The sequence below is a fragment of the Rana temporaria genome, chromosome 1 (genome assembly GCF_905171775.1).
Source record: "Rana temporaria chromosome 1, aRanTem1.1, whole genome shotgun sequence".
Lineage (NCBI taxonomy): Eukaryota > Metazoa > Chordata > Amphibia > Anura > Ranidae > Rana > Rana temporaria.
The window spans coordinates 94,157,832-94,173,594 of NC_053489.1; the positions used below are offsets into that span (position 1 = coordinate 94,157,832).

Sequence of the window (15,763 nt, forward strand, 5' to 3'; positions counted from 1 at the left end):
ACCGGGTCACCATGTAACCTGTGTGTCCAGGTTCTGAGGGCTAGATATCTCCAAAATGTTGATGGGTAGGCCCTTTTCGGACTTGGACTAGGTACCCTGGTCTGAGGCTTCTTCCAGAATTGCCCCCCAGCTCAACAGGCTGGCATCTGTAGACACCACCTTCCAAGTGACTGGGAGAAAGAATTTTCCTGCTTGCAAAATTCTTGGTGCTTAACCACAAACTGAGGCTTTGGCGCACCTCTGAGGATAGGTGCATCGGCCAATCTAGAGCCTGGATCTTTCTGTTCCAGGCAGCCAGGATACTGCTCTGTAGTCTTGAATGAAACTGGGCATACGGAATGGCCTCGAAAAGAGGCCACCATTTTCCCCAACAATTTCATACAAAGGCAAATTGATGGTTTTCCCTTTGCCCTGACCATGTGAACCAGATCCTTTAAAGATTTGACCTTTGGCTCTGGAAGGAATACTTTGGTTTGGGTTGTGTCCAAGACCATGCCCAAATACTCTACCCTTCTCCGGGGCTGTAGAGAGGACTTCTTGAAGTGTAGGATCTAGCCTAAAACGCTCTAGGTATTTTACTGTACTGAGTACACTGATTTAACTGTGCCACTGACCGTTCTACCAAGAGTAGATCGTCCAGATAAGCCATCACCATTATGCCCTGCGTCCTTAGCTTTGCTAGAAGCAGGGCCAAAACCTTTGTAAACACGCTGCTGTAGCCAAGCCAAAAGGTAGAGCCACAAACAGATATTGGCGGTGTTCCACAGGCGAACCTTAGGAACTTTTGGTGAGCGAGATTACCCCTTGGGACAGCAAATGAACAACTGCTTGGAAGAAGGGTTTTCTTTTTAATGGACCTTTGGAGACATTTGGAGTTTAGGAACCGATAACGTGGGATTTCACGGAATTCTATTTTGTATCCCAAGGATACTGTGGAAATACCCATTTGTCCTGGATCTCTGTCTGCCAAGCTGCTGAAAACTGCCGAAGCCACCCCCCACTTGGCCGAGCGGGGGCGCCCCTTCATAAGGAAGCTAAGGGTTCAGTTTACAGTTTTTTGTACCCACGGCTTCTTGTGACCCTGGATCTTAGGTTTTGTGGTTGATTGAGAATGCCGTCACCACTGTCTAGAGGCTGAGGTCACTGGGACTGGACAAAGGGCCCTGTATTTTTCTCTGGCAATAGTACAGTCTTACCACTTGAGATCTTCTGGATGTATTTATCCAGATCATCCCCAAAAAGATGTTCCCCATGAAAGGGAAAACCAACCAAAAGCTTTTTACATGGAGCTTCTGCTGACCAATGCTTTAACCAAAGGATTCTGCGCATGTGCACCAGTTGCAGTGTGAGGCGGGATGCCTGTTGGATAGAATCTCTCATGGCATTGACCGTAAACATAAGGCCTTAGGCAGGTTCTCCCAAAGCTTGTTCTGGAGGAAGATCCTTAAGCCCTTGTTTCACTTGTTCCTTTAGGACCCGACACATACCCACAGCAGGTTGGGTCACAGCACCCGCCATCGCAAACAAAGATTTCTAACTTCTCAGAAAAATCTTTAAAAACTTGAGCATTGTCAACTGGAAAAGGTTAGGTTTTTGTTTACACAAAAAATGGCTGCATCTACCGCCGGTAGCATCCATCTTTTAGTAAACCTTTCCTCCATAGGATAGAGAACATCAAATTTCCTAGGAGAGAAATGCTTATCTGAATGTTGCCAGTCGGCGTAAATAAGATTCTCCAATAAAGGATGAACCGGAAAGGAGCATGCAGTTTGTGGGGATTTTAATGAACACAGAGAGGAAACCCTGATTTTAATGAACACAGATTCAGTTAACCCTGCAGAGGGCAACTTGAACGTGGAACGTACTGCTTCAGCATAATATTGCATATCAGGTGCATCAGGTTCCTCTGATCCACCCGACTGCTCATCATCCTTATCCTCTAAAGGCGCCACATAATCCTCATCAGATTTTTCAGAAGAGGGATCTAAAACAACGGAAGGGGACCTACTTCGCTTTTTATCCTTTTTTTACGGATTTAGCAAATAATGTAGCGATCCTACCTTCCAAGTTGTCTAGAGCTGCTGCCAAAGTGTCTTCAGTGACATATGCAGGAGCTAGCACAACAGGAGAGGCTGCTATTCCTGACAAAAGGTAATGGCTCATCCTGTATGGGTGCTTCTGGTTCCTCAGGAGAGGATGCTATCCGGCTAGAACGGTTAGAGCCCCCTGTTTTAGTCGGCAGCTCTTTTTTGTCTTTGTCCCTGAATTCCTTCTCTGGGTAGACATGTTCCTAAGCCAAAGCAGAGGTACAAACAGTGCATACACTACTGTGCTAGTTTAGCAATCTACATAAAGTAAGAAACTATCACACAGTCTGATGCTGAGTAGGTGCCTTTAAAGTGCCTGTAATCCAACCACCTAGAGAACTCATGTGCCCCCAAGCTGCTTTGTCTCTTCCTGTGGAGTCTGTCAGGCTTCTGAGGCCAATTTTAAAGCTTTACGCCCAGCAAAAGCGCAGTAGAGCGGCGCGCATGGCGTCGTGACCACGCCCCCTTGCTCCTGCCGTAGCTTATGGAGTGAAAAGCGGTGTGGGGAAGAGAGGCAACATGACATCATGCAAGACATCCACTGCACCTCCGAGAGAGGCTCAATCCTGGGAAGAGACCCACATCTCTGCTTTGCAGGGCCTTGCAGCACAGGAAGTGCTATACACACCAGGGCTGTGGAGTCGGAGTCGAGGAGTCGGGGGAAATTTTGGGTACCTGGAGTCGGAGTCGGCAAACAATGCACCGACTCCGACTCCTACTAAATTTAGATTGGAATAAAAATTAAAAAAACGCAAGTTTAAATGTCCCAATTCACAAAAAGTTATAATTAATGACTTCTCTACTGTAAGAATAAAGACCAATGCATGCAGTGCCTCACGTAACCGCAAAACGAACACATTAAGTGACCGTGAAGAAGCATGCTTTTCATGTGCTTCACTATATGGCACGCAACGCACAATTAGGAGCTGCAATACTTATACTTTCCATAGTGATGTGTTCTGCTTTTACAGGGAACGCATGTTAGAGAACCAGTAAGTGTCCAAATAAAAAAATTCCAACAGGAGTTTTATAAAGCACTAAAAGAAGTTGAAAAGTATGATCGCTCATCAAAACTTACTGTTGAAGAAGCCATCCTTGTTTATCCAGAGATCGTTAGTGATGTGGCCAGAATAGTTACTGCAATGCCACCCACCCAAGTCAGTGTCGAAAGATTATTTTCAGCCCTAAAATAAAGTCTGACTTAAGAGCCTCTATGAAAGAGGATCTGGCAGAGGCAATTCTCTTCCTTAGAACTCTACATTGAATTGATTTGCATTTGCTAAGTCTAGAACTACATTTCAAGATTAATATAAACCATTTCTAGGTTTTGCAGATTTTGTTTTTGGTTCATTATAGATAAGCTTTGTTTTTGTTCTAAAACAACCAAATAATGTGGTTTGTATTTTTGAACTGGTAAAGATCCTGTTCCTGATGTTTATGCCTGCTGCTACTATCCAGTCACTTGATTGTTTTCATTGTGTTTGTCTTTTGCTTAAACTGTGCAATACAGTAGACTGTTGGCTTCCCAGCCAGTAGTCCTGTGGTAGGTTGTGTTTCTTTCCCTCAAGGAATGTATAAAATACATTCGCATATTAATACAGAGGAGTCGGGGAGTCGGAAGTACATAAAACTGAGGAGTCGGAGTCGGAACATTTATCTACCGACTCCACAGCCCTGATACACACTGAGCTTTTGTTTCCTGACATGGTGAGTGGAACTTAACTCTTTACTCCCCCTAGTGGTGGTTTTCAGGCAAGACAGTCCTACTCCAAAAAAAAAAAAAAAAAAAAAAAAAAAAAAGGGGGGGGGGGGGGGGGGACATTCTTAAGTGTTTAAAACTTAGACTCCCCCCCCCCCCCTTGCCTTATCCATGCCGCAGGACTGCTGAGACCAGACAGTAACAATCTTTACCCCTCACAGCGGGTAGTGTTGTGCCAACCTTTAGAGGTATGGGTTTCTACTTAAAGGAGACCTCTTTCCTGGGCTTTGTAAAAGACTGCCAGTATACTTTTGCGTGTTTTAAAATTTGCGAAAGTGCTGGATCCCAGAGCCCAGTCCTCCAAAGAAAGACATTACACGCAACGACTCGGTCTTCTGCAAGGCTCAGGTACCATCCATTTGGCGTAATTAATAAGCACTTTGGATGGACCCGGTGGCGTAGCTCCTTAACCCCCGGAGGGATCCTTCAACAGAGCTCCTTCTAAGCACATCCTTACTCGTGTCCTTCACCTTAGACACTGGCGAAAAAACTGAGGTACTTCTCTTATGGGATGGATTATATAGAGGGGAGCATGTCTTCATTGATTGTGCCAGTGTCCAACCACCTTTGTTGAACGATACAACCCACTATGTAATGACTAAAGACTTGTCCCGTGGTCTACGATAAAGAAAAGCAGCTAACCCACAAAAAAACAGGGGGGGGGGGGGGTAACTGTGCTTTCAAAAAAGTGCAATGGGGGAAGTATGAAGCTGCCCTTATAAATGTGTTTTCTTTAAAGCAGTAGGTATGGCCACATTGCTGCTTTATAAATTGGCACCAGTGTATGCTGCACTGCAAGTGAACCCCAATTATTGAACTATGCAGTGACGACATATAGTATAGTATATTATATATTAAATATCTACCTCATCTATTTATATCTGGAGACAAAGGAGCTAGGTAACCAGCAATGAGGGTACGAGCGGACTGTTACAGAAGGTCCTAGTAAGAACCTGTGACACGGATACTTAAAGGGCAACACAGAGCCAAAAGCTGAGCCAAGCAAACACTGATGATGAATGGATGCTGTAAAAAAGGACACATGGACAAGGGCAGCTCATTTTACTCTTGCACAAGAATCAAATTTAATACTTTGAGAGATTCACATAAACACTTGTCCATATTTAAGAATCAAAAAGGAATTGCAAATTTGAACTAAAATTTACCTAGTCTTATTTCATTTTTCTTTTTTTTTCACCAACACAAACAGCCATGCAAACTGGAGAGTAAAGCCTCATTTAGATTTGCTCTGCTGTCTGAAGTGTGATCCATGTTCGGATCGCTCCTCAGACAGCAATAGACAAGCAGTGAGAAGTATCACCCCATCACTGCCTGTTTTAACCCCCTAATTACCAGACAACCATGTGCAATGTGCCCGGTTGCAGTGCGGCAACATTTAGGTGAAGCGTTTTCAGGCAACGGCTTTATTTATTTATTTAATTTTGATATTGACGACTGGGCCACTTTAGGGTTCTCCAGGCATCAAACTAGAATGCCATAGAAATTGCTTCCTTCCTAGAAAGAGGATGCCAGATTTCTCATTTCTCTGTAGGGAATAAAAATGACAAAATGTCATTTTACACTCCTCCATTCCAGGAAATAAACATTAGATAACTGCTTGTTTTCCTATGCATTTATGATCCTTTAGGAACTACCTGCCCATCTATTTTTCATTTTCTAATAGTGTGAGGTAGAATAGTGTGTTCTATTTCTTTTGGGTTAGTCTACCTAAAGTGGCATTTCAGGTATATGCAGTGCTTAGTACAATTAGTCATCCCTTGGCTAGAATAACTTGCATGTCCTGAGGACTCTTATGGTTAGATCAACACACCCTGGAGTTTGTGTTGAATCCGCACCCATCTTTGGATTCTCCCATTAAACCTCCTTCATATAAAAATAGACTTTCATAGGCCACCTGCTGGCTGCGTACTTAGATGCATGTTTTTTTAGAATCATACTTACCTAGGTAGAGGCAGCATCAGTCCTCTGGTGCCTCTAAAGCCTCGTGTACACACACACACACACACACACACACACACACACACGATTGGCTTTCCATTGGACAAGTCCGTGGAATTTTGTGCTAAGGGCGTTGGTCGTGAACTTGGTATGCATACAGACGGCAGACCTTTTTCAGCCAATATTCACAAAACTACATGGTTCTTTAGCGCCACCCTTTGGGCAACTTCTGCCAATGTCTTATGGTTAGCATTAGTTCGGAGCATGCATGTTTGTACTTTGGATTTTCTTCCGATGGACTTGTGTACAATTCTGTCAATTGTTCGATTGAGCATACAAACGGTCAGATTTTCCGTCAAAACACGTCCATCACACATTTGTTTTCTGAAAATCCAATCGTGTGTACGAGGTAGGGATGCACCGAAATGGAAATTTCAGAACCGAAATGAAACCGAAATTTAAAAAAAAATTCAGTCCGAAACCGAAAATGACGTTTGTTTTTCCCCTATTTCATATTTTTTTTCAATAATTGTATGTATGGCACAGTGGCTGCGTTTGATGGCACAGTGGCTGCGTTTGATGGCACAGTGGCTGCGTTTGATGGCACAGTGGCTGCGTTTGATGGCACAGTGGCTGCGTTTGATGGCACAGTGGCGGCAATTGATGGGGCAAACTGGCAGTGGCAAAAATAATTGATGGTTACAGTGGCTGCGTTTGATGGGCACAGTGGCGACGTGTGTTGGCACAGTGGCTGCATGTGATGGGCACAGTGGCTGCATGTCTTGGCACGGTGAGGCTGCAATTAATGTTTTTTTTGGTAGTCAGATAAGGCAAGCATGGCTCAATAACACACAAACGTTTTTTTTTTAAAAAAAAACGGTTTGTGTGTTATTGAGCCATGCTTGCCTTATCTGACTACCAAAACAAATATCAATTGCAGCCTCACTGTGAAAAAATGGCAGATTTTTTTTTTTTTTACATAGTCACTCACCTTAGTTAACCATGTGCCTGTGCCTCCGTCCCACCCCCCAAAAACAAGGAACGAATTTGCCATTTAACAGATTGCTCCAGTCCTAACAGGTTTTGTACACAACTTAAGTTACTTAGTAGTAGTACTGCTTACTTTTTGTGGAGGTTCCTCCTAGGCAGGCAGTGAGATGTCTGATCCGACACAGCTCCCTGCGCGCTCCGAGTCCTCCCTCACCTCTGGCCGCTGGTCTAAACCAAGAGACTCCCCCATAGGGGGAGTCCAAACAACAGGCGATAGGTCTTGCTAGGAGGACAAGGTGGAGCGCGAGCAGCAGTCGGCACACAGTTAGTACAGTGCCGCTGCTCGCGCTATGTGCAGGTCTGGCGGCCAGCATGTGGGTCTACATACTGTATATTGATATGAACATTGCCTCCCCCCGTTTATTTCGGCAGGGACCCAGAAACGCTATTTTCGGCCGATATGTATCGGCCACCGATAATCGGTGCATCCCTAGTACGAGGCTTAAGAGTTAAGACCGAGCGATCGAACAGTTCTCACAGCTCCCTGAGCAGAGAGCTGGTTGCTGTCATTGTGCGTAAATATAAGGCATGTCAAATTCATGTCCCATTACTCAGCTAATGCTGATGGAGAGGGGCATTACAGGCGATGTCAGGCGACTGACATCCTCCATATGAACAGATGATGCCACTGGTCGTTGGGGCACTGGTGGTTAGAAGGTTAGTATGGTGCATAATAAAACCTGTGGCTTGGTGTAACTAGAAGGCAGCCTTCACCCACACGCTGGCTTGTATACAATTCATGGTCGATTTTTAGGCATTTTGCGAAGGCACCCCTGAAGAAACCTAAAGGCACCCTGGTTGAAAAAGGCTGCTCTAGACCAATGTTTCAACTCCAGTCCTCAAGTAACCCCAACAGGTCATGTTTTAAGGCTTTATTTTGCACAAATGATTTGATCAGTTTCACTGGCTTAATTACCACAGCCTTTTCATCTGCGGGAAATCCTGAAAACATGACCTGCTGGGGGTACTTGAGGACTGGAGTTGAGAAACATTGCTCTAGACCAGTGGTCATCAACCTTGTCCTGCAGGGCCCACTAACAGGCCAGGTTTGCAAGATAACTGAAATACATCACAGCTGATATCATTTGCTCCTCAGTGATTGCAGTATTCTAGACTGCATCTCCCCAAGGTAAAACATAAAACCTGGCCTGTTAGTGGGCCCTGCAGGACAGGGTTGATGACCACTGCTCTAGACCACTCTGCAACTGGCAGGTCAGTAGATAAATCCACACAGGTATATACTGACAGCTGCAGCATGATGTGCAACGGGCAGAATCATTACAATCACTTTGCGCACCTCAGGGTGATCTAGCCATTTTGAGAGATGTGCTCCAGGATATCACCATTTTAAGCATATTATTTATCCAGATATAACAGGAAACAGCCTAGCATTGTGCAATAAGGGAAGAAAAAAAACTGCCTTTCTTTTTTAAAGTTCTACATTTTAGTTGCAAAAAATGCTGTACAGAGAATAGTCTATATTGCAAAACTACCAAGAGAAACAAAAATACAACACTTCCCCCAACAGTGTTTTTTCTCCTATTTCTCATATATAGTATAAGTGTGCAGTATGCATGAAGGGCCCCCAGGTTTGCCTGCTATTTAAAAACAGAGCCCACCTCATAACTTCACTTCAGGAAGTCTTTGCAGTTATAAAGAAGGTTTACAAAAAACAACAAACAGGACCATTAAAAAGGGGCAATAATTACCACAATTGTTTTTTTCTTTAAAAAGGAGAAGCCTGAGCTTCTATGGGTCACAGGAGTGCAATTTGTTTTTCAGCAGAGAGCGGACTGAAGCCCGCTCTCTACTGATGTGACTGGAATCAGTCCAGGCACTGCATCATCATGACAAAGTCTTGATCCGCCAGGTGCCTGGACTGATACCCATCTCAGCGAGCTGCTGAAAGACGGCTGCTCTGCACCTCCACGCTCATTGGAGTGCTAAGCTGTGGAGTGGTGGGGAGAGGAGAGCTGCTGATTGACAGGCAGAAGCTCTCTACTTGGAGAGCTGTGAGAACCGAGTCATCTGCGATGTTCGATGGTTCGGTTCTCAGTGCAGAGACGGCGGGGGACAGATGCAGCATTGGTCCAATGCTGCATTCACCTAGGCAAGAATGATCGGTAAAAAAAAAAAAAAAAAAAAAAAAAAAAAGAAGAACACAACACACCCATAGTTCTCTTTTAAAGAAAGTGGATGTAAAAGACCTTCATTCCCCCTGGCCTTGATGTGGGAGCTAGAATCTTCAGCAAACGTGCAACTTGCAGGTGGTGCAATGACTAACCGCTGGTGACTATGAGTAAGTGCTATTCAGTGTGAAACGCGGCAGGAATTAAGCCTCCTTTATATTGCTCTGTTAAGCCTTGAATAAATATTTTACATGCAGCATCTGGATTGTGCAATCTTCCACATTATCTAAAATATACAATTTTCTATATATTGTTGGTGCTACCTGCCAACACCTGGCTATAGCAAGATGCACTAGAGGTACCTGTACTACTTGGACTCTAACCAACCTGCATCTAAAAAGAGGTGGGGGTAAAAAAGGACCAGTCTAAGGTCCACTTTATTATAAAAAAAAATAATTACACTGGGGAACAGTGTGCCTTTAACTCAGCTAAAAGAAAAACAACTGTAACTGGTAATTCCACATTCTATACAATAAAAGCTGAGCACAAGTACTTACTGGTTCCTCTTTGATAACCAAGCACAAATCTGCATCGCTGCTCCTTGTGCCAAACCCATTGAGTGAAGAGCCAACCAAGTATAGCCTGCTCTCTAGAAAGAGTAAAGGACAATGGTGAAACAAAATAACAGGCAAAAAAATTGTTCATACCAGCTGTCTAAGTACCTACGGGGAAAGATTTGCTGAATTTCTCTCTGGAGTTCTGCTCGACAGACATCTTTCTTTTTCAAGTCAGTAACTTGCTGCTGACAGGCTTGAAACAAGTCCAAAATCTGCTGGCTCAGCTGCAGCGGAGTAACACAAATCAAAAGCACATTTCAGGTCACAGAACCTTAAGATACATTTTATTTGTTGCACTTTTACGTTGCAAATAAAAAGCCTAAAACAAGAAAAAACATTAAGAGCCTATTCACAACAACTGCGTTGGACTGCATTGCTTAAAGCAGAGCTCCACCCAAACAGAGAAGCTTAGAAGCATAGAATTAGCCCCCCCCCCCCCCCAGCACCGAGTTCCCAGGCTCTGGCACTGTAAGTGGCCGAAGCCACGACGACGTCACTCGCGGGAGCAAATTTGGTTCCGTCACGGTATGCCGGACCTTGGGATCGCATGCACCGATGACATCAGCGGCTGCATGCAGGGTGAATATCTTCCAAATGGTGTGCAATCCACATTCATTTTACCTAAAGGTAAACTCTGGATAAAGAGTTTACAACTGCTTTAAATTAGGGCTGGGGAAATGAACGATTAATTCCTCGATTAATCTTTAATTTTTTTGATCGATCAAAATTATTGATGTCACCGGACAGCCTGGACAGTGAGACTTACCCTGCTGGATGCAAGCAAACTGCACCCATTGGATTGAGGTACCTTTGTATCTGTGGAGCAGGAGGATGCATCAGGCTCCATCAGGGGAAGGGGGCAAAAATAACCATTGTTTTCCTGTCCTAAGCAGTTTTGTGCAGACAATTCTTTGTGTATCGGCAACATCTGTTCCGTGCGAAAGACTGTTCAGTTCTTCAGGATATATTGTCAATAAAATGCGATCATGTCTGCTTCCAGAAAATGTAAACACTCTGGTATGTCTGTGTGAATGGCTAAAGTGATGCCTACAATAAAGTGACTGACAGTCAATATACTAGATAAGTTTTATAATTAAATTTAAACTAACTTTCTACGTTTTTCTTAAAGTTTAATAAGAAAAAAATTACTTATGTCAGTGCTACAGTTTGAATTTAAAACGTATTTGTGTGAACTGTGAAGTTAAGTCATGGATTGTGGAAACGAACTAGTGTCGGGTGATTGTATATAGTGTATACCACATTTACCACTGACTAATGCAGAGTGGCAATGCAAGGAGATCAGCTAAAAGTAGTTGGATCTGTATGTGCGTTATAATTAATCGAAATTGGTCGATTAATCGATAAAAAAAAAATCAATTAATCGAACACGAAAAATTTAATCAGTAACAGCCCTACTTTAAATTGACAGGACTAATCTGTGTACCACATACTGTAGCCAGTCTGTGGGAGCCAGAATTATTATTGGTTGGTAGGGGATCAAATACTTCTTTTACTCGCTGAACTGCAACTTATAAAACATTTGTCTTTTTTTTTTCAGGATTTCTGGTTGATATTCTGTCTCAATCATACATGTATAAAAACATAATTTCTTTGTAAGTGGGCAAACTTACAAAATCTGCAGGGGATCAAATAATTAATTCCCCCCGCTGTATAGGACATAATTTTGGTCTAGGCCAGAAACCAGAAAGTGACATGCATACATATTAAAAAAAAAAAAAAAACACACACACACACACTTAAATATACCTTTCAATTTATTTACTAATGCTAGCAGCTAAAGATTAAAATGGTTAAAAGTAGTAGTTCTATAAAAAGCTCCCATCCTCTCTGTAATAGAATAATAAATGCCCCTGTGCTATATAAAAAATATGCTCATCTGTACATATATCACAGCAGCTCCCAGTGATCAAGCGACTTCTCAGCTCTCTCCCCTACCCGGGTGTCAGCTCCAGCGGGTGTGGTCGAACACTGCCGGTGACGTCAGCCGGGGAGGAGAGAAAGCCGAGGAGTCACGTGATCACCCGGAGCACAGGGGCACTTATTGTTATGTTACAGAGAGGATGGGAGCATTCTATATTAATTATGAAAGCAACAGGAGCTGAGGGGCGGGCGCTGACAGGAGGACAGAGCTGCGGATGATGGAGACACGTAAACTGACTACGGGGTCAGGGCTCAGCAGCCATGATACACTGTGGTCAGCTTAAAGGGGGGAGGGCATAGCCAGGCAGATTTTTTAGGCGTTACATGGGGCCAAATTACACAGCACAAACACTGTGTTGTATAACATGCTTTAAGGCAGGGGGCACCTTTTGAAGAGCAAGGGCCACTTAAGCGACTTGGTAACCAGTCGTGGGCCACAATGAGCAGAGGACAGGCCTGTGTCCACTCTGTGTAGGCAAAGCAGACACAGCCCACTCTACTCTATGGGCCCTCTCATCTGATCAAATGGAAGGGAACGGATCCACTTCTGTTTTGTTTTTTTTGTTTTTTTTTAGCAGATCGTATTGGAAGTAGGCAGGTGTAAACAGACACAAGTCTGCCGCTCCATAGAGGTGAAAGGAGGGTCCGATTGGGTCAGACAGATCATGTTAAAGGGTCCTAAGGCTTTTACACTGATGGTCTGCAATCTACCCACACCGTGGATGCAGCGCACATGTGGCTTTCCTGCAGGTTAGCTGCACTTTTCCATAAAATGTTATCATATCCTGCAGGTGTGGTGCACGTTCTGAAAATGCACCAAACCCAGTCTATGGCTCAGTGCAGGTACACTGCACTACACCTGCGGATCAGTTTAAAAGCAGCACAGTAACCACTGCAGAACAGATATGTCCATATATACACTGATTTTAGTAATTAACTTGCTGTCCCAGGCAGAGTGCATTTGGCATCACTCCGCCTATGACAGGAGCCGGTGCTATACAGGAAGCATTGGCTTATGTGGCTCTGATCCGCAGCTGCTTGCTTTCTCTACCACTGGCTTCACAAAAACTGATGCTTTGGCACGGCGGGTAGGCAACTCTGCAATCTGGGCTTGCCAACCCTCTATCCCAGAGCAGGAGGTTGCAGGCCACATCAGAGGGCTCAGCGGGCCATTGGTTGGGCACAACTGCTTTAAGGCAACAGGATCAGTTTTTTGTTGGGTTAACAAAGCCTTTAATGTTGATTGTTTAGTTTTACTTTAAGCGACTCCTATACCATTACCATACTCGGACCACTTTTCAAAAATGTAACTCTGCTTTACCAAACTGCAAGCCCAGCAGAACTTACAAAATAATCTGTCACTTTTTCCTTAACAGGCAAAGTAAAATTCCTACACATTGGTTATTGTAACAGGAAATAACTAGTCATGAATACCTTGTCTTTAGCAACAGGCAAAGTGGTATCTATGAGGTCAAACAACCATGCATCTCCAGGCGTTGAAACCTGCCCATTTAACTCATGTGATGGAGGTGCCAGCCTAAGTGGCAGTCCCACAGATCCTGGGAAATGGTGGCGGAGATCATCTCTTAAAGGCACTGCTTGGTGGATAACAGGGGAAGGCTGTTGAGGGGATTGGAACCTTTGCCTTTTACCATCGTACTGCCCATTGCCCTCATCACTTCTCCTCCTGTAGATGAAAAAAGAAAAGAAAAAAAAAAAAAAACAACGTAGTGTTTTCATCTCTCACACTGCAAAAACCACCACCAGCAATAAAATGTACAAATAAGTGAGATATATATGAAAGGACTCCAGTGGTTTGGTGAAGGTGAAAGAGGCTTAGCACAGAACAAAGTTTTCATCAATACAAGCAGATAGAATGACAGGATAAACATTTAGATACATCTTGAGAAATATGGGGGATGCCACTGCTGACCACTTCCTAAAAATGCTGGTTGCCTGGCTGTTACACTGAACTTTTGGCATAACCAGTGTATGGAAATAGGAAAACCCAATTTTTTTTTTCCCCCACTTCGTCAAAATACTTGACGCAAGCTTGCCAATCAAAGTGTTTAAACAGGATTGTCGGCATAAAAGCCAGATAGTGAGCTTTTTTATAAGGAGAGTTCATCAATGGCATGTTTCTCTTATGACAGGTTGACATGTTATACTTTAACCCTAAAAAAATAAAATAAACCACTATTCTCAGCAGTGCATAACTTAAGTTCTTGTTACAGTGAGGGAAAATGGAACCCAAAGAGCTTACCGTAAAAGTAATTCAAAATGTAGAATCTGTTGAAGTAAAAACGATAATCTGGGCAAAAAAGAACCCAAATTGGCACGTTTTTACATCTTCAAATTGCAAACAAAAGCACACGGTTTATAAAGATGGAACATTAAAAAAAAAAAAAAGTACGATTTTAAAAATGCACCTTTTACTTTTAAATAGCAGTGACTGAGCACCAGCCAAGTAATTGTGCCTAGGCACAATGGGGATGATTTCCTAAAATGGGAGAGTGCAAAATGTGGTGCAGTTTTGCATATTAGCCAATCAGCTTCTAACTTCAACATGTTCAATCAAGCTTTGACAGATAAGCCTGGAAGCCAATTGGTTTCTATGCACAGCTGCACCAGACTTTGCATTCTCCAGTTTTAGTAAATCATCCCCACTGTCTGAAGGTCTGCTTGAAAGGTGTATCCTGGGAAAACAACGTCATTTGTCTGCTACAGATAGGACAAGGAATTTCTCCAGCTTTCCCTCCCCAAGTGATCATTCCAGATAGCATTCTACCAGGCACAAGGTAAAAGGGAGCACTGTGGCCAATCTGAGACTCCATGATGAATTTTACTCTTGCAGGTTACAGAAGAAGGAGAGAGTCAGCAGAGGGACTGAGCTCTACTTGTATGGCAGATTTTTACTATGGCACTGGCCTTCTGGGGAGAAGGGAGACCGATATATTGTCAGGGGGAGGAAACATGGTGCAAGTTAAAGCAGAACTTCAGCCAAAAGGGGAAGATCTGCTCGTTTACCTCCTTCCTGCCTCTTTAGCGCATGTACGCATTTTGCGATCCCATACAAAATTATGAGAATGCTAAACTCACTTCAAGCAGGTCAAACTGATGCCATCAGCACACTCCCTTACAGTATTAACAGCATTTAATCTCTTAAAGCTGAAGTTTAGGGAAAAGAAGAAAAGTTGGGCTGCTTGTCCACTCCTGCATGCCTGTCAAGTTCGTAGGAGAGGCTGTATCTGTACAGCTACTACATCCCCATAGAGTTACATAGGACTGCCTGAACTCAGTTCCTATAGGCTCCAGCAAAAAAAAAAAAACAAAAAAAAAAAAAAAAAACGGCCCAGTCATGTTGTACGGGCCACAGCACCCATGTGAAAAGTTAATAACTAACAATTAGCTTGCTTGCTTTACAGGGCCAGTATGTTTTTTTTTTTCTTTGTTAATTTTGCAGCCTAATTTCTATGTTAAAGTAGATGTAAACCCGATTCATGAAATTTGAGCTGGGCACACATCTGCAGTGTTTTCTTATCCCTCTTTAAAGCACCATGTCCCGTAGCTGTCTCTTGCTCGGTAGCTCCGTTATCAGCCCGATAACTTCTCACACATTCTCTGAGACGGGAGATAGAAGTCTGTGTCGGGGGAGGTTGCTACAAACAGATCAGCAGTCAGCCGAAAATTTCCGTTCTGCGAATAATTGTCCATTTTCTATTAGTTGATGCAGAGTAAGCAATACCCGATATCGATATTGTGAACGAAAAAGACTGATTAAAAAAAAGATATATAAAAATTGTGACGTATCGTTTGCGAATGAACAATGGTCTATTTGTTGGTGTGAAGGTCGTCTATAAAACATCTCTTTAACATTATCACGCATGAGTGGAACTAGTAGACGACCCCACTTGTATGCGAGACATCAACACTACGTATGAAATTGATTGCTCTTTTAAAGATTTTTTTGATTGGTCAATGTTGGCGAGGATTTGGACCAACGAACGCTGTTTCGTTCATTGAGCACAACGATTTTCTAACCGTCCATTTCTGCTACAAGAGCAGACACTCTGCACATTCCATTCATCCTTTACCAAGGGGGGGGGGGGGGGGTGCCTCTCAATCTTTTTAACACAGAGGAACCATTAAAGTAACTTTCAGGTCCTGGGGGCTCCCAGATAAAAATTGATATATCTAGAACTCATGATACATTAGTGGGAA

General features: G+C 43.3%; 1 protein-coding gene across 2 annotated transcripts in view; it reads right to left on the reverse strand.

Annotated features, from left to right (window-relative positions):
- TENT2 (terminal nucleotidyltransferase 2) overlaps window positions 1-15,763 on the reverse strand; it is a 59,597-nt gene that overhangs the window by 31,142 nt on the left and 12,692 nt on the right. Inside the window, exons 3-5 of one of the 2 annotated variants that reach the window (XM_040340599.1) lie at window positions 12,977-13,229; window positions 9,711-9,825; window positions 9,542-9,633 (exon numbers count right to left, since the gene is read on the reverse strand). In XM_040340599.1, coding sequence (XP_040196533.1) covers window positions 9,542-9,633; window positions 9,711-9,825; window positions 12,977-13,229 — 460 coding nt within the window. Of the gene's footprint in view, window positions 1-9,541; window positions 9,634-9,710; window positions 9,826-12,976; window positions 13,230-15,763 lie in introns of those variants that run through there. The other variant, XM_040340607.1, reaches the window with a different exon arrangement.